The sequence below is a fragment of the Budorcas taxicolor genome, chromosome 1 (assembly GCF_023091745.1).
Source record: "Budorcas taxicolor isolate Tak-1 chromosome 1, Takin1.1, whole genome shotgun sequence".
Lineage (NCBI taxonomy): Eukaryota > Metazoa > Chordata > Mammalia > Artiodactyla > Bovidae > Budorcas > Budorcas taxicolor.
In genome coordinates, this window is record NC_068910.1 from 17506221 (window position 1) to 17525565 (window position 19345).

At 43.2% G+C, this 19345-nt stretch overlaps 1 protein-coding gene across 5 annotated transcripts in view; it reads left to right on the forward strand.

The window, feature by feature from the left end:
* Nucleotides 1-19345, forward strand: part of PXK (PX domain containing serine/threonine kinase like) — an 83012-nt gene that overhangs the window by 20211 nt on the left and 43456 nt on the right. For all 5 annotated transcript variants that reach the window (XM_052642138.1, XM_052642146.1, XM_052642153.1 and 2 more), the window contains exons 2-4: nucleotides 7206-7256; nucleotides 9233-9280; nucleotides 16014-16200. In XM_052642138.1, the coding sequence (XP_052498098.1) occupies nucleotides 7206-7256; nucleotides 9233-9280; nucleotides 16014-16200 (286 nt within the window). The remainder of the gene's footprint in view (nucleotides 1-7205; nucleotides 7257-9232; nucleotides 9281-16013; nucleotides 16201-19345) is intronic.

Below are 19345 nucleotides of genomic sequence, written 5' to 3' on the forward strand. Positions count from 1 at the left end.
CATGGCATCCAGTCCCATCACTTCATGGGAAATAGGTGGGGAAACAGTGGAAACAGTGCCTGACTTTATTTTTCTGGGCTCCAAATCGCTGCAGATGGTGATTGCAACCATGAAATTAAAAGATGCTTACTCCTTGAAAGGCAAGTTATGACCAACCTAAACAGCATATTAAAAAGCAGAGACATTACTTTGCCAACAAAGGTCCGTCTAGTCAAGGCTGTGGTTTTTCCAGTGGTCATGTATGGATGTGAGAGTTGGACTATAAAGGAAGCTGAGTGCCAAAGAACTGATGCTTTTGAACTGTAATGTTGGAGTAGACTCTTGAGAGTCCCTTGGACTGCAAGGAGATCCAACCAGTCCATCCTAAAGGAGATCAGTCCTGAGTGTTCATTGGAAGGACTGATGCTGAAGCTGAAACTCCAGTACTTTGGCCACCTGATGCAAAGCGGTGACTCATTTGAAAAGATCCTGAGGCTGTAAAGATTGAGGGCAGGAGGAGAAGGGGACAACAGAGGATGAGATGGTTGGATATCATCACTGACTCGATGGACATGGGTTTGGGTGGATTCCAAGAGTTGGTGATGGACAGAGAGGCTTGGCGTGCTGCCGTTCATGGGGTCGCAAAGAGTCGGACATGACTGAGCAGCTGAACTGCATGCCTGTGCCTCAGCCCAAACACGTTAAATCAGAATCTCTGGGAGGTAGTGTCAAAGCATGGGTATCTTTTTTTTTTAAGTTCTCTGGGTGATTCTAGAATGTAGCAGGGTTGGGACCCTCTGCATAGAGGTAGAGAAGTAGAAACACTGACAAGTGAAATACCTCCAAACAGCTTCCTGTTCTCTCTGTGCTCTGAGTCTCAGTGAATCTGATTGTTGTGCCTAACGGGAAGAGAAAAATGCTGTTGATTCAGTGGATTTGACGTTTGGCTTTAAGTTTTGACTTTAGCTTCTTTTACACACTTCTTTCAAAGTGGTCGGTGTTTGTAGCCTCACTAAAGTAATTTGGGGCCAAAGTAAGTTTTCCTCCCTAGTTATTCCTGAAATTTACAGAATGTCAGTGAGGATGCTTATTGGGGAAATGCTTACATTGGGGGCATTGATCAACTCTTGTGGAGATGACAGCTCCTGCCCCTGCACCCTCAGAATGAGTCCATCTGAGTTCCCCAGACTGGTGAGGACCCCCATCATTCAGGACTGCAGAAAGAGCCAGGCTCAGGGCATCCCCAGGTCCCTGGGGGTTGCCAGCCATGTCTGGCAGGTTGGAAAGTCCAAGGAATCAATGATGTGGGTTCCAGCTCCCAACCAGCAGCTTCCCAGCTGTGCAGCCTTGGACAGCTCACTTAATTTTGCTGATCCCGTTTTAGCAGAGCTCCTGCCACAAGATCAGTGCTTATCTACGGCAATTCTATCTTCTGTCCCCGAGCTTAAGTCAGAAGTCATGTGGTCCCAGTGTCTTTCCAGATTGAAAAACTTCAGCCCCCCCACTGACTTGCTGCGATGCTCACATGCTTGGGCTCTCTGCAGGGCAGCCACCACCACCCCCGCCACCCCCGGCCAAGATAAAGGGATGTGGTGTCCTGAAGAGGAGCAGGAAGGAGGCCCTTTGGGGAAGTGGCTGCAGATGGCAGCCCGGGCAGCCGGCATGGGTCTGTGTGATGCAGAGCCGCCCCGCAGGGCTCTGAGCTCTCCCTTCTGTGCCAGTGTCTGTCATCGCTTCCAGAGCCTGCAGGTTCTGTTCCACATCAGAGAGGGTGGCAGAGAGGGAGGTGATGCACTGAGACATTCTGGGCTGCTGACTGCAGCTCTGGAGGTGGAAGCCTGCCTTCAAATGTTGGGTTCCTGCTGGTCTCCAGGGCTCTCTTCTCTCGGTTTTCATCAGAGCTTCAGCCTGATAGCAGCAGTAGAACAGCTGTGCTATGTTTGCTTTACGAATCAGGGATTTGAGGTGAAGGTATTTCCTTTTAGTAGGGCTTGGTGGTGACATTCAGGCACTCTGCAAAAAAATTTTTTTTTTTTTTTTTTAATATTTAGGGATGAACTTGCTCCTTTCAAGTGGAATGAACATACTTCTGAGCAAAATCACGCTTACCAATATCCCACTGTCTTCTTCTGTCTGTAACCACACAGCAGACGGGGCCTGAGGGCAACACTGGAGCCTTTAGGTGTCTTTATGTGTGTTTACAGGGGAAGCACAGCGAGGTTTCTGAGGCTACCGGTGATTAAGCAAGCCCTCTGGCGGGTGTGCGCGTGTCACCCATGGTGTTGCTGTGCAGCCGGCTGCAGGAGAGGACAGGCGATGACAGAACTAACTCTTCCACCCGCTGCATCCCCAGCCTCCATGGACTGGAGTGACCTGTTTCACTTGATGAATCTGGACCTGGGGTTCTCGATCAGCACTGTCGACATGTAGGGCCAGGGTGTCTCTTGTTGTGAGGCTGTCCCGTGTGCCTCATGCATGTTTAGCAGCATCTCTGGCCTCTAGCTTTCAGCTTCCCATAGCATTTCTTCATCCTGTGACACCCAGAGATGTCTCTAGGCATTGCCAGATCTCTGGGACAGATCTGCCTTCTTTGGGAAAAAACACTGATGTCAACATAAAGAGTGTCTTGGCAGAAACATTAATTAGGATGTCATTTGAGGACATCCCAGTCTGACTATTTGTGACCCCATGGACTATACAGTCCATGGATTTCTCCAGGCCAGAATACTGGAGTGAGTAGCCATTCCCCTCTCTAGGGGGTCTTCCCAACCCAGGGATCGAACCCAGGTCTCTTGCATTGCAGGCAGATTCTTTACCAGCTGAGCCACCAGGGAAGCCCAAGAATACTGGAGTGGGTAGCCTATCTCTTCTCCAGGGGATTTTCCTGATCCAGAAATCGAACTGGGGTCTCCTGCATTACAGGTGGACTTTTTTTTACCAACTGAGCTACCAGGGAGACCCCTCTGACCTCAGGATCCCAGCCCCATCTTGGAGTTATTGCTTTCCTTTTGCCAAATGCTTTCCCTCAACATTATTGCATGCCATTTTATAGCCAAATTACAAAACAAAACCCCTAAACTGTGTATCTACAAAGGGAAGATTGGAGTCAAACTGTGGGAGTTATACCCCTAGCATGAACAAAAGCACAGGGATTGGGACATGATAACTGCTTAATTGATGTTTATCATCTGCAGCAACATCTTTGTAAAACACAGGTCTAAAGTTTAAACTCAAAGTGTATCAAGCAGGACAGCAGTGTTTATTTCGCATCTACCAAGGGCTCAGCATTGAACTGCACTTTGTTTGTTTATTTTTGACTGTGCTGGGCCTTCCCTGCTGAACGGGCTTTGCTCTAGTTGTGGAGAGTGGGCTGCTCTGCGGGCACGATGCACGGGCTTCTCATTGCAGTGGCTTCTCTTGTGGCAGAGCATGGGCTCTAGGCTTGCGGGAGCCAGTAGTCGTTGCACGTGGGCTCAGCAGTTGCGGCTCTGGGGCTCCAGCACGCAGGCTGAGTACTTGTGGTGCACGGGCTTAGTTGCTCTGTAGCATGTGGAATCATCCCCGATCAGGGATGGAACCTGTGCCTCCTGCATTGGCAGGCGAACTTTTTACCACTGAGCCACCAGGGAAGCCCTTGAAAGTTAGTGTTATTCCTCTGACAGATGATAGTGAAGCAATGGATGCTTGAAGTGATTTTCGAGAAATAACAGTTTCCCCCAATTTGAACATCAAAACTTGTTTGCGTGTGGTTGTTTGGAAGTACTCAATTATATGTGCTGATTTTAGCTTTACTATAAGAATGTAAAAGCCCAGACAATCTCCAGTAAGAGAACCCGGAGAAAAGAAGAAAATGTCAGAGCTAACAGACTGATCTCCAAATACAAGAAAGCCAGGTATTTTTAGCATTTTATCTTTATGTATTCAGAAATAATTGCATTGACATTTTGCTTAAGAGATTTGCCATACTACACAAGCCAGTTTTGAAATATTTATATGATAACCTGACATGAAACCAGCTCAGCAGGATGCCAGCCATGTAGTTGATTCACTCGTAATTGAGTGGATATTGTTGAATGTACCATTCTTAACATAGTCCAGAGTAGGCGGAAATGTCGGCTTATGTGAACTTTATCAACCTTTGCAAACTAAACAGAGTGGAAATGAATGATAGTGTAATAAGATCTATTTTTAAATTCAGCTGCCAAGTTAACAAGGCTTATTTGGCTTTATTTTCTACATAAACTTTTAAATTCAGAATTAATTCAGTAGAAAGGATTTGTTGAGTCCTGTGTTGATTAAGCATTTGTTGAGTAGTTACTGTGAGTAATACCTGAATCATAGCATCCCAAAATGTTAAAACAATTCTGAGTATTTGAGGAAAAAAAAGTCTCTGTTTTTTTTCTGTGCTTCATCATAAGTCCCTGTGTGTGTAAGCAGAAGGCTGAGCGAGGTCTCTTGTTTCCTGCTTATTTGATTACCTGGGGAAGCTATGAAAACTTCTGATTCCTAATTTCTATCTTGTAGATTCTGATTTAGCAAGTCTTGGGAATGGTATTTTTAACTCTCTCGCTTCTCCTTGCTCCCCAGGATCAGGCAGCTTCCAATGATCAGGCAGCTTGGGAGGAGGGGGAGGTGTCACTGAATTTGGTTTCTTTGGAAAATGCTATCACTGCATACCTATACTACCTTTTTACCTGTTTTCTTAACCATAGCCTTTTCTAACGGAAAAGCTTATATGCAAACTTTGAGCAGGAAAAATCATTAATCTTAGTCCTCTGATTCTACTAAACTAATTTTGAATGCCTAAGGTTAATTTTTTAAATTTGAGATAATTGCACATTCACGTACAATTGTAAGAAACATTGCAGAGATCCCATATATCTGTTACCGAGTTTGTCATTGGTAATGTCTGGCTAAACTTGATATCACAACCAAAATATTAACATTGACCAGTGGAGATACAGCACCTTTCCATCGGCCCAGACACACTCATGTCTTAGTCCATTCGGGCTGCTCGAACAAAATGCCATGAACTGAGTGGCCTGTCCACAACGGATTCGTTTCTCGTGGTTCAGGAGGCTGAGAGTCCAAGACTAAGGTGCGAGCATGGCTGCCTTCTGATGGTCCTCTTCCTGGTTCAGAGCTAGCACCTTCTCAAACGATCCCATGTGCCGGAAGGGGTGAGGGACCCCTCTGGAGCCTCTCTTGTAAGGGTGCTAATCCCATTCTTGAGGGGTTTGCTCTCATGACCTAAGTAACTCCCAAAGATCCCCCCACTTTTTAATACCATCATTTTAGGGAGTTAGTATTTCAATATGTGAACCTTGTGGGGACCGAGACATTCAAACCATAGCACATCACCTTGCCCTTCTGTAGACAGATCTGATTCCCTTCCACACACAGCCTGCTACCCCAGCCATAACTGTTGACAACCAATAGGCTGTTCTCCATATCTGTGATTCTGTCACTTCATAAATATTGTCTAAGTGAAGACATGTAGTTTATAATCTTTGGGGATTGTCTTTTCACTCCATGTAATCCTCCGGACGGGCTTCCCTGGTGGCTCAGCTGGTAAAGAATCTGCCTGCAGTGGGGGAGACCTGAGTTTGATCCCTGGGTTGGGAAGATCCCCTGGAGGAGGGCATGGTGACCTACTCCAGTATGCTTGGCTGTATAATACCCATGGACAGAGGAGTCTGGCGGGCTACAGTCCATGGGGTCGAAGAGTCTGATGTGACTGAGTGACTAAGCACTCACACACAGGATCCTCCAGAGATTCATCTAGTTTGTTGCACGTATCAATGGCTCGTTCATTTTTGTTGCCAAGTAGTATTCCCTGGTATGGAAGTGGCGAAGTTTAAACATACACCTGTTTAAAGACATCTGGCTTTTCTACTTTGGGGCTATTACCAATAAAATAGCTGTGAACATTCATGTATAAGTTACTGTATAGATATAAGTTTTTGTTTCTCTGGAATGAATGTCCAGGAGTGCAGTTGGGTCATAATGATAGCTGCATGTTTTAATTAAAAAAGAAAGTTGCCAAACCATATTATAGAGTTTCAGTGCCATTTAAAATTCCCACCGTTGATTTATGTGATCCAGTTTCCCTATTTGGCTATTTCCCTAGCCAACATTTGGTGTTATCATTATTTTTTTGTTTGAGCTATTCTGATAGAAATACAGTGATATCTCACTGTAGTCTTACTTTGCATTTGATTGATGACTGGTAATGTTGAATATCTTTTTCTGTGCTTATTTGCCATCCGTATATCCTCTTGAAAGGAATGTGTATTCTGCTATTGTCGAATGGATTGTTCTATAAATGCTGATTACATTTGTTGGTTGATGATGATGAAATGAAGTTCGTATTTTATGGCAGGACAAGAAAAAAAAATGAGATGTAAAATTTTTTTCAGCCCATTTGGGCCTCCCAGAGCCCTCCCCTATAGTATGTATTCTGCTTCTGCATTAACTAGACCTGTTTAAGAAACAACATTCTTTCTTATTCTAGTAAGAAGTCACCATGATCACGACTTGCTTTGTATGACTTGTTTCTTACCTGCAGATCTGGGTTGTGTAAACAGTTGATATGTCATTTGATGAATAACTGTTTGTCTGCAAAACTTGTGGAACTGTGCCTTGACCTCTAACAGGCCCAACAGTCCTCAAGAGCTTTTTGAAAGAATGTCTCCTGGGTAATAGTCCCCAGGTCTTCAATAAAAATTTTCATTGTTTGCTGAGATCAACTGTTGATTAATTTTTCATCAGTAGTGGTTTTGTTGAATTCTTCTCTGTCCTTATGGGTTTCTGTTGTTCTATCAGTTGCTGCAGGAGAGGTGTTGAAATCTCTGACTCTGATGATGTATTTGTCTATTTCTTCTTCCAGTCCTTGTCAGTTTTTGTTTCACATGTTTTACAGCTCTGGTGTTTGAATGTGATACACATTCAAGATTGCTGTGTCTTGGGGACTTCCCTGGTGGTCCAGTGGTTAAGACTCCATGCTTTTAATGCAGGGGGCGCGGGTTCATCCCTGGCTGGGAAACTGGGATCCTACACGCCACAAGACTGCTGTGTCCTGCTATGAGATTACCCTTTTATCTTTATGCCCCTCTCTGTCTCTAGTAATCTTTTCTGAAGTTTACTCTATCTGATGCTTTCACATCATATTTTTGATCCTCTGATTTCGGTTTTATAATAGAGACTTTTTTGTCCTCCTTTTTTAGGAATATATCATTCGGGTACAAAGAGGAATTTCCGCAGAAAATAGCTGGCAGGTAAGCTTTTTTTTTTTTTTTTTTGTCACAGGAAAAATATTTAAACAAAATTCTGGCCGGGAATCATCTAAAAATCTGCAAAAACTAAAACACATAAATATACATTGTATTTCTTTTATAAAACTTTAGATCTAGGACATCTCTTACAAAAGGCTTTTCTGTTCTCAGTTGTTTGGTTTAATTCATGTATGATGTTACCGCAGAGATTAGGAATGTGTTCCCCAGTTGGACACAGAGTAAGCAGAGTAGGCAACTGACTTGTTTTGTTCCTCCTGTTGAATAATTCAAGCCTCCTCCCGTGAAGCCATGGTGTGGGTAGGGCAGGTTAGTCGTCAGTCCACCAGTTTGAAAGATGAGATCGTGCCCTAGACATCATGCAGTTCGGATGCTGCATTTCATGGACTCTTAAATCTAGTCATGGGCAGTTTCTAGGGCTAGGTCCCGCACTGACCACGGCGATGTCTGTTTACAGCTCCAAGGCCTGCTTTCCTGATGGTTGGCCTCAGAGAAAGAGAACTTACTATATAGATCTAGAGGTCCTTTCCATCCCAGTTGACTTGCAGAGAGTAGCTGAATTCTATACAGGAGCCATTTCTTTCCTGTTGTAGTAATTATAATGACTTCTGTGTTCCATCTTCCAAAAATCTTACCTTGTCCTTCACAGCCCGGCTTGAACCTTACCTCTCACCTTAAGCAGTCTTTGACCTCAAAGGCCTGTACTTAGTCTTGTATTTGCCTGAAAATTCTAACTACTTTTAGTTGGAATAATTATAACATCACAGACTTGATGGACATGAGTTTGAACAAGCTCCTGGAGTTGGTGATGGACAGGGAAACCTGGTGTGCTGCAGTCCATGGGGTCGCAAAGAGTCAGACGTGACTGAGCGACTGAACTGAACTGAACGTTTATTGTTAGGCACTGGCTCAAGCACGTTAATTCAGTTAGCCCATTAAAGCCAGTTCTGTGCCATCACATTAGCCCCATTTTACATTCAAAAGTCAAGTAGCTAGTCCAAGATCACACTGAAGTCCATGACGGAACAAGGTTAGAATTCAAGTATTCTCTATGCCACCTTTTGCTCCCTTGCAATTATTAGGTATGGCCCCATGTTTAACTTTTTGATATATATGTATGCCAAGCAGGCTCAAGGACAGTGTCCTACCAGAAAAATCAACCTTATATGTAGTCTTGTAAATCCAGTGCTTTAGAGGCCTGGGGAATACTTAATAAAAATGTAGATACTTAACCTCCTGAATTTGTTTCCCTTTGGGTGGGTAGGGTCCTCGATGATCTCCAAGTAGTTCTGCACACTAATATTTGAGAATCATCAATAAACATTAGAAAAACTATTTGAAAGCCAGAGAGCTTCCTTCCCCTCTGACTGAAGAGCTAGTGTAATTTGCTGTGGCATAGTCAGTGGCACCAGCATAACTAAGAGAAAAGGCGTGGACAGTGGGTGTGGACTGTTGCCAGGAGGGGAGTTGGTGAAGGGTGGTGCTGGCAGGTGCATCCAGCCTCTCAACTGCTGTGATCTCAGAGAGGGGCAGCGTTATTCAGGGCAAAGATGGAAGAGCTTCAAAACTGTCTACATCCATTTACTTTGTTTTCATGTTCAGTTAAACTTTTTTTTTTTGGTAAATTATTAACTCATCTTTCTAGTTAACTAGGTGCCTAGGTAATTGAAAAAAAAAAAATTAAAGGGCTATTCACCCTCAAAACATCACCCTTCTCTCTTACCTCTTGGCATCTTGCGAATTTGGCTGGCATTAACCAGTTTCCCATAGCCTAGCCAACTCTGGGACACTGCTCGGTCTGTTTTCTGGGGCTGCCAAGTGAAACAAGTTAGGCTCCAGGTATAAGCCCTGCTACCCTTGATGCAAGTGCCTTGACTCTAGAACGCCAATAAGTATTAAATAAGGAAATGAAAATCGATGGTTTGTGCTGAATCAAAACACCACTGTTTTCTTTCTTACAGATTGTTAGGAGATACAGTGACTTTGATTTGCTGAACAACAGCTTGCAGGTAATTATTCTAAAACACCAATGACACATTTATTGCTTCGGGTATCTTAGAAATGAGTTGGAAATGGCAACATCAGGAACAAGAAGTTATCAGATTTCCCTAGCAAAGGAGATAAGCTCATACTTCAAACAGATGATGTGTGACTCTAAAAATAGACTTGGGGAATAAATGCCATTTATAACAGTCACCGTACAGCCAGCTACCTTTGTGCCAGACAGTGTCCTTAACCACAGTCATGGGATGCTGTGTGTTATCTCCTTTTCACAGGTTAGAAATGCCTAGATGGATTAATAGAATTGTTCACTGAGAGCGGGGACTCTCAGACTCTCTTAAACTAGGCCACATAGTTAGCAGTGCAGAGCAGCACTCAGCAGTAACTAGAGACGCAGCCTTTTTCAGCATTACCTTTTTTCTCTTAAATATGTATTTCCAAATCCCTTTGGTTAAATGTTTGTAACTTGGTGGCCATAATGGAAAGAGGGGTGAGCTGGAAACACAGCTGGCTCTGCTAGTGCCGCAGGGTCCTAGGGAAGCGTGGCCCCCTACGGGTTGGCAGCACTGCCACGCCCCACCTGGCAGACCGGCCTTCAAGCGCCAGGATTATTCCACTGGGGCATCCCTGGTGGCTAAGGCCATGATTCAGGAAAGAATCTGCCTGTAATGCAGGAGACCTGGGTTCCATGCCTGGGTTGGGAAGTTCCCCTGGGAAGGAAGTGGCGACTCACTCCAGTATTCTTGCCTGGAGAATTCCATCAACAGAGGAGCCTGGTGGGCTACAGTCCATGGGGTCGCAAAGAGTCAGACACAACTGAGGGACTAACAGTTCTCTGTCACTTTCATTGGGCCTTTATTGTATCTCAACTTTGAATGGTGGCATAAATCCTTGAACCAGCGTGCTTAGCTCACGACCAGCTCACCTGGGAGGTGCACTGTCTCATCACTGATTCTGAGTGATCTCCGATCCTATCCACAGAGGGCAGGAGGATGGAGGGCTGGGAGGGAATGTCATGCTGCCCGTCCATCAGAAGGCCATTTTTTACTGAGCAGCCTTTGGAAAAAGAGCATTTGTAGAGTCCAGACTTCCACATTATTTGCAACACTGCTGAATGCCATGGTCTCCATCCAGCAGAACTGGCCTGAGTATCTGCAGACCTTTATGTCATTGACATATGGTCTTGCTTCACACATGGTGTCTGTCTCCATTTTAATTGTAGTGTGACCAGTTTAAATATCCAGATAGAATATCAACAGAGATCAGATTCTCAGAGATGGCTTTAATTGGTTTCACTTGTGGATTTTAAGAGCATAGTCTTTCCACTCAGACAAAAACTGGGTGTCTGATGACTATTGTAGGTGAGCCACTGACTGACATGCTGTTTATTCCAGCAGTGGATCTTCCCCACAAGGCTCTCCAGACATTTCCATGTGCTCAAAGTGGCATGAACATCTGGGAGCTAATGTTGGGCCTACTGTGTGCTTTCACCTTTATGCACAAGTGAACCCTTGCCTGATTTTAAAAGAAAGGGTCGTGATTTTGTACAGTGCTATTCAGCCAGGGCTGAGTAAGAATCATGAGAGAGATACTTCTGAAATGGAAACTGCCTGGGCCTAGACCCCAAGAATACGGGGTGGGAAGGAAAGTCTTATCTCCTGTTTGTTCTTGCTTTGGGGATATAAAGTTGAATCTCCATGACTATTCAGTTATGGCCTTATTTAATATAATAGAAATTTATTTTTACATCAGTGTAATTTTCCCTTTTAAAATGGGCACTTTCAATGTGCATCTTATTTCAAATGCAAATATCCACGTGTATTGATGTTGGCTTGTGTTGGGCAGGATATGGCCAGACAGCACTTCAGTGGGAGGTTTTCCTGGATCCAAGTAAACAGACAGAAGAAAGTACATACAACTTTTTGGCAGTAAAATAATTTCAAAACAACCTCCATAAAACAGACCCAAAAGACTCCAAAACCACAAAATAAAACTGTGACTATGAATTTCAGTTTCTGATTACCCTTCTGACAGATAAATGAGTTCCTGCTGAAGGAAGAGAAATATAATACACATATGCAGGGTTGTTTGAATCCAATAGAAAAAATATCTAAGTGAAATAAAGCAGTGTGTAAAAGTATCCATGCAATATAATAATTACATGAAATGTTTAGGAAAAATGATTGGGAGGAAGTTTGCCAGAATGTTAACAATGGGGACCTCCAGGTGGCAGGATTATGGGTTCTGTTGTTTTTTTTCCCCCTGGTTCTTTGTACCATTCTGTACTTTCCAAGTTCAGTACAAATAAGCACGTGCAAGTTATATAAGTGGAAAAACAGAAGAAGAGCTGTATTTTCCCAATTTTTTGTAGCGAATATATCTTGTGATAACAGTGAAGAGAAACCACTACCTTATTTTAAAGGCACCATCAAATCAATGACCATACAGGGAGATAGAATGAGACACGGGAAAAGACAGCAGCAGGAGCTACAGTGATGAGAACTGTAGGGGGCCCTCAGGCTTGAGACGGGGACCCAGCCTCTGTCTGGGCTCTGGTACTTCCTCTCTGTCCTCACTGTCTCCATATGAAACTAAGAGGCTGAACCAGATGACTTTGCAGATCTCTTATAGCACGAATGTTTTGTGATTTGGTTTCACTGCCCATTTTTCACATGGGAGAGACTCTACTGAACACTGAGGGGAAATGGGGACAAATTAGGGTCTGATGAGCACTTAGTGCTCCTTGGAATACTTGCTGGAATGGAGTTCAAGGCAATTTGCAGATTATTAATGGAAGTGGGACATCAGCTGATTGAGAGGTAGAAGATTTTTTCCTCCAGACAAAAAAACCTAGTTTTCTGGAAACTGATAGAGTTTGCCATGGAGTTTAGAAGTTTTTGCTAGGCTAGCATGGGTCAGGTTACGGGCTTGAGACCCCACTTTGGCTGTCAATCCCACTTTGCTTTGTCACTCTGCAGGTGTTACAGGTAGAGGAACTCTGGGGACTTCTCTGCTGGCTTTACTGTTCTCTTTCCTTTATACAGGGAACTCAAGAATGGAATCCAAAGGGCACTTTAAAAAGGGAACAATTTTTTAAAAAAATGTCATGATGAGGTGCCTTTGCTTGAAGTCGTCCCTGTGGAGGTGTCTAGGAAGTCAGGGGCTGAGGGCTTTCATCATATGTGTGCTAGTATTCTCTTGCCCTCCTTTCTAACAAGTCACAGGAGTTCTAAACTTTATATTCTGTGATGGGTAAGCATTTGAGAAGTTCTGGGAGAAGCTGAAAGAGAAAGTTAACTTCTCTTGAATGCTAGCCTCCTGTCAAAGGCAAGATTTTAAAATCACACACACACTGCAAAGTTTCAACACCTGAAGAAAAATTTCTCATGAGAACCCAAACCGGGGCAGAAAAACACCTGCCATGTGCCTAGCAGACTGACATGGCAGAGACACTCTACTCTCAGCTGTTGGCAAAGAATTCTTTGTGTCACCTGATGATTTGGAAGAGCTGATGAGGTATCTGGGCAGAGCAGTCCATTTCAGTTCAATTCAGTTCAGTTCAGTCACTCAGTTGTGTCTGACTCTTTGTGACCCCATGGACTGCAGCACGCCAGGCTTCCCTGTCCATCACCAGCTCCTAGAGCTTGCTCAAACTCATGTCCATCGAGTCGGTGATGCCATCCAACTATCTCATCCTCTGTCGTCCCCTTCTTCTCCTGCTTTCAATCTTTCCCAGCATCAGGGTCTTTTCCTGTGAGTCAGTTCTTCACATCAGGTGGCCAGAGTATTGGAGCTTTAGCTTCAGCATCAGTCCTTCCAGTGAATATTGAGGACAGATTTCCTTTGGGATGGACTGGTTGGATCTTCTTGCAGTCGAAGGGACTCTCAAGACTCCAACACCTCAGTTCAAAAGCATCAATTATTTGGTGCTCAGCTTTCTTTATAGTCTGGCTCATACATGGCTACTGGAAAAACCATAGCTTTGACTAGACGGACCTTTGTTGGCAGAGTAATGTCTCTGCTTTTTAATATGCTGTCTAGTTTACCTAAAGAGAAATGATGCTTGACTTAAAAAATAATAATAATTTTTTTTTTAAAGCTTGGAGGTCACCAAGTTTGAAACAGATAGCTTATCTAATTCATTCTGACATCCCCACTGTGAGTGAAAAATAGCCCTACTGGGGTTTAAATCTGATCTTGTCAGATGTGACTTTCCATTCTGAGTGACCTGGGCTTCAGCTGAGTCTGCTCTTGAGTGAGTAGTGCTGGCAGATGTGCTGATATTGGCTGATGGTATGTATATATATTTTAATCCTTATTGTATATATGATAACTCTGATGAGCAAAAGTGTTTTTCTTTTTTTAATTGAAAAATAATAAATAAGATATTTTAACATTTCATAGTATAGAATTAAAAATTAATTGACCAACCCACTCCCAGAAGTAGCTACTCTAAAGCAGGTAGAGTAAGTCCTTTTAGACATTTTTCATTTATATGTAACTGTATGCCTGGGCTTACACGTAGGTGCACACAGACACGCAAATGAGATTATATCCTGCAACTTATTAAAAGAGTTTTTAAAAGAAATAAATCAATTATATTTTCAGTAACACATTACCATTGATTCCAGTGCTCCTGAACAAAAATAGTAATAAAACAATTGACTTGGATGTGTACCAGATGAGTGATGTGCTTTCTTCATAACTTTGCTTTTCTATTTAGTTAATAAAGAAACTGCTATTCCATAAAGCGTAATTGTATGAGAGAGGAAAACAGCCTGAAGTTGAGTGTCTTATCTGGCAGTGAATTTGGCCATGGTAGAAAATTCACTTTGTGTTCTAACATATTTTCATAAGTATGTTGTAGAAACAGGCAGTTCAGAATTATCAGCCTACCTTTTCATCTTGCCTAATTCAAGTTCAAGGCCTAATTCAAGTTCAAGGTTCAAACTTGCCTAATTGCCAAGTTCAAGATCTTCATTGTTTGAAAAAATGGGGGGAAGCAGGCTCAGTTAGGTTTGCTCACATGGATGATTTAGATGACACGCTTCTCTGAATTCAAGATGCCTTTCTGTTTTAGACCTTTCCCTAGATGAGTACACATGCCACTTGGACCACTCTAAGCACAAGGGTAGACTAGTACTGCTCATTGAAAGCAGTGTTTTGCTCATTAAATTATGATACCAATCTGATACTTTGTTTTTTAAGTTTAAAAAATAGAATCAAAGTTTTAAATGATCTGGAAAATGATGTAGATTGCACACCTGCATTTACTTTTCCTTTCTCCCCAAGCCACTCTAAAACAGCAGTAAATTTGATCTTGTATATGTACACACACACACACACACACACACCCCTTCAAGGACAAATAGGAGAGGAGAAAATTATAACAAAAACATTAAAAACTAAAAACCCAGTGGATGAGAGCTAACTAATTAAGCAGATATGGGAAGGCGGAATTACGAGACGGCAGTAAGAGTGGATAAACCCATTGGGTCCCAGTGTTCACCACAGAACCTCCAAAAGATTGACAGCACCAAGTGCTACCTCCAGCGTGGGGTGAGGTCAAGCTAAAATCAGGAGTTGAAAGTATGTTTAAGTAGTTGGATCCCCACAGCTCCCCATCTGAGCAACTTATGCCTGCTCTTCTCCAGTGGAGAAACTGGGTTTTTTGCCTCTGGAGAGAGTTGAACATTCTTTGGACTGGAGAATGCAGGCACAGTTGGAGATATTTACATAGTAAAGAGGAGACCTGTCCAAATAAAGACATTTTTTATTAACGTGCAAGGTTTCAAACAGTTCTCCTTTTCTAGGAAGCTGACAGAGGGTATCTCCACCAAAAGTGAGGGGATTATCTAAGATAAAGGCAGGCATGGATATAGAAATGGGGTTTAGCAGGAGAAAGGGCAGAGGCTTCTCTAACATGGTGGTGAAGGGAGGTCCTGGGACGCAAGTCTTGTGGCAGGACTAGGGACCACCTGTCCTGCTTGGAACAGGTTGCTGGGTTCTGGAAAGTGCTCTTCAAGATGACATTGTTTCATCTTTGTATCTCAGTGTGTTGAAGAAAGGCTTAGATGGAGAGTTTGTAGTTGAAGAGAAAACTAGAAAAAAAAATGTTAGTTGACAGAAAGTAGTAGTAAGCATGCTCTTTGACTCAGTTGTGAGTATAATTTACCTAATGTAAGCATGCATGCTGCACTTATTTAAGTGATAGTATCATGATGTTGGAAGAATTAGGTTTAGAATGTGTGTGGATGGGATCAGGTCGTGAAAGAGAACTTAACCCTCATCTCCAGTAACGGAGAAACTTGCAGATAATGCCTAAAAGTGAAAAATCAAGGCATAACAATGTAAACCATCACTTCTTCCAAAAGATCAGCTGAAAGAGTTGAATGTGGCCCCCTTTGGGGAGTGGGGAATGGATATGTCACCTTTCGGCTGGGGTGGTGGGGAGCGAGCATCATGGGACTGCCAGCGGTAATAAACAAAAGTATTTGACTCTTGGAAAATATGTTTATGTGTAAATTTCATTTAAAAAATTAAGTCTTAAAGTGCTACACTTAGTAAAGTATTTTATCAGTTCTAAGATGTACAGGTTTTCACAGTTTTACAATACGACTGATTAGGATGTATCCTGAAATGTTTTAGACCTAACGAAACCTTGGCTCAGGGATTCTGCTATTCTGTCTTATTTGGGGATGACATGAGTATAATACTTTTCTTTTTTCTTTTTAATTAAAGATTGCAGGCCTAAGTCTACCTCTTCCTCCCAAAAAATTGATTGGTAACATGGATCGTGAATTTATAGCTGAGAGGCAGAAAGGTCTTCAGAACTATCTCAACGTTATCACCACAAATCATATCTTGTCTAACTGTGAGCTGGTTAAGAAGTTTCTAGATCCAAACAACTATTCTGCAAACTACACTGGTAAGTAGAGGGATCTATCAGCTACATTCCTGGGACAAAAGAGGCACTTTTCTTTGCCAGAGATAATATATGTGGGACAAACTCTCCTTCCAGATGGGGAGATGTGTTCTAGGGCATTCAGTTCAGTTCAGTTCAGTTGCTCAGTCGTGTCTGACTCTTTGTGACCCCATGAACTGCAGCATGCCAGGCCTCCCTGTCCATCACCAACTCCCGGAGTTCACTCAAACTCATGTCCATCAAGTCGGTGATGCCATCCCGCCATCCCTCTGTCATCCCCTTCTCCTCCTGCCCCTAATCCCTGCCAGCATTTCTTTTCCAATGAGTCAACTCTTCGCATGAGGTGGCCAAAGTACTGGAGTTTCAGCTTCAGCATCAGTCCTTCCAAAGAACACCCAGGACCCATCTCCTTTAGAATGGACTGGTTGGATCTCCTTGCAGTCCAAGGGACTCTCAAGAGTCTTCTCCAAAACCACAGTTCAAAAGCATTAATTCTTTGGCGCTCAGCTTTCTTCACGGTCCAACTCTAGGGCATTATTCATCTGCTAATACTTACCTGATTGTAATTTACTGTAGATATCTAAGAAGAACATATTTTTAAACTGGAAGATAATTGCTTTATAATGTTGTGTTAATTTCTGCTGTACCATAAAGTGAATTAGCTGTATGTACACGTATATCCCCTCCCTCCTCAGCTGCTGACCGCCACCCCCAGCCCACCCTCTAAGCCGCCATGGAGCACTGAGCTGAGCCTGCTGTATTTTACTGCGGTTTCCCACTACCTATCTGTGTCACGTGTGGTAGTGCATATGTATCAGTCCTAATCTCCCGATTCATCCCACCCTCTCCTCCCCCCACTGTCCACATATGCCTTCTCTATGTCTGCATCTCTGTTCCTGCCTTGGAAACAGGTTCATCTGTACCATTTTTCTAGACACACTTATATGTGTTAACAGATATTTATTTTTGTCTTTCTGACTTACTTCCCTTGGTGTGACACACTCTAGGTCCATCCATGTCTCTATAAGACAAAAATTAGTTCTAAAATATTTTTAATGCTTGTTTAGAAAAATACGGAAGAGAACTTGTCTGTGTACAAAGTCTTATCACTATTATCTTCCCTGACAAAACTGAGAGTAAATAGTCCACAGTGATCTGTACAGTAATGTCAGTTTGATTTATATTTGCCTGTTTTTGTGTTTACAATATATATTATGCCTGGCTCTTTTGGGAATTACTTTAAACACAATAGTGATTCAGAAGGGGCCTTTCTGTGTCTTCCCAGTTGCTTGCTGAAACCTGCTGTGTGCAAAGCCTGGGGAGCAGGTGGTCCCTTTCCAAACCTTCCCTGGACAGAGCAGCAGCCAGGGGCCTGAGTGGGAAAGGGTGCCAGTCACACACACGGCCAGCAGCAGTTCTGTAAGCCTATTGTCAGCAGAATGAGTGATTAAATGTTTAATACACTCTGGCATGGTCTTGAACAGGCCAATAGAAGCTGTTGTAAAACCAAACCAGTGACTAGAATTCAGCCAATTTGTTAAAGCTAAACCATGCTGAGAGTCTAAGTGGAACACTGGGTATCATTAATAAGCTGATTTCCTTGCTAAGAGAATAGACTGTTTAGAGGCTACATTTTGCGTCCTTAGAACACTCCTTTTGAAGTAATTAGAAGGAGATGCTTTTATTCTTGTGTCAGATAGAGGGAAACAGAGGACTGCTTATCAGGCACGAAACTTTTCTTGATCTTATTTTTAATTAATTAACTGATTAAGTTTTGGCCATGCTGGGTCTTCGTTTTTCTAGCTGTGATGTGCGGGCTTCTCATTGTGGTAACATCTCTTGTTTCTGGGCACGGGCTCTAGGGCGTGAGGGCTTCAGTAGCTGCAGCACATGGACTCAGTAATTGCAGCTCCCAGGCTCCAGAGCACAGGCTCAGTAGTTACGGCACATGGACTTTGTTGCTCTGAGGCATGTGGAATCTTCCTGGATCAGGGATCGAACTGATGTCTACTGCAGTCTACCAGGGTAGCCTGAAACTTTTCTGCATAATGGAATCACCTGGGGAGCTTTAAAAAAAATTCCAATGCCCAGACTGCATTCATGCCAGTCAAATCAGAATCTCTGTGGATGGAGTTCATAGTTTGTAAGCTTGCCCTCCCCAGAGATTCTGATACGCAGCTGAGTTTGAAAACCACAGTTGGAAATTGCTACTCACATCACGGGTCCTCTGACCAGCAGCACTGGCATCATCAGGAGCTTGTTAGGGATGTAGCATTCAGGCCCCAGCCCAAACCTAGAATCAGGATGTGGTTTTTAACAAGGTCCCCAGGTCATTTGCATGCATATTAAAGTTTGAGAAGCCTTGCCCGAGGACATGCCTGTCGTCTTCTAGTGAAAGTGCCTGCAGGGGTAAGAAGAATGCCTTTGTAGAAAGCAACCCACTGAAGGGAAGTTTATTTCAAACTCATATTTGCTGTAAGTTATGAAACAGAACTTTGAGTTGTTACAAGGCTTGCATTTTTACCCCACTTGTTTCTTGGAGCTCATTGGAGAAAAGGCATCACCAGCCTGGGGCTCCCAGGACAACTCGTGTTCTCTCAGAGCAGGTCTCCCTTGGCTTTCATTTCACCTACTTCACCTCACTTGTTCCAGGATTGTCACACCATGGACTCTGGGCTGACTTTTATCGAGTCCCTTGCAGCTCAGCCCTGTTCACTGGTTTGTTCGTCCGCGTCGTTTCCCGACAGTGTCTGCTAGTGTCCTCCTTAGGTCAAATGTCACGGTGTAGTGTACATGTGATGATGCTATCCATTCCGGACGCTTGACTCTCTGCTCTGCCATGCCATGTCCTGGGTGTGGGGCTGGGTGTTGGGGTACAGGTGCGAGGAAAATGTGCTCCTTGTTCTCAGGGAGCTTGTACTAGAAATACCTTGAGTTGCCAGGGGATCAGAGCTAGCAGGGACCTTGTAGCAGATGCATCTAGACTAACCCTCTTGTTTTATTTATTTTTTAATGTAAGTTTGTTGTTGTTTTCCTTCTAGTTTTATTGAGATATGATTGACATACAGCACTGAATATGTTTAGGTATATAGCATAGTGATTTGACTTACATACATTGTGACATGAGGATCACAGTAAGTTTAGTGAC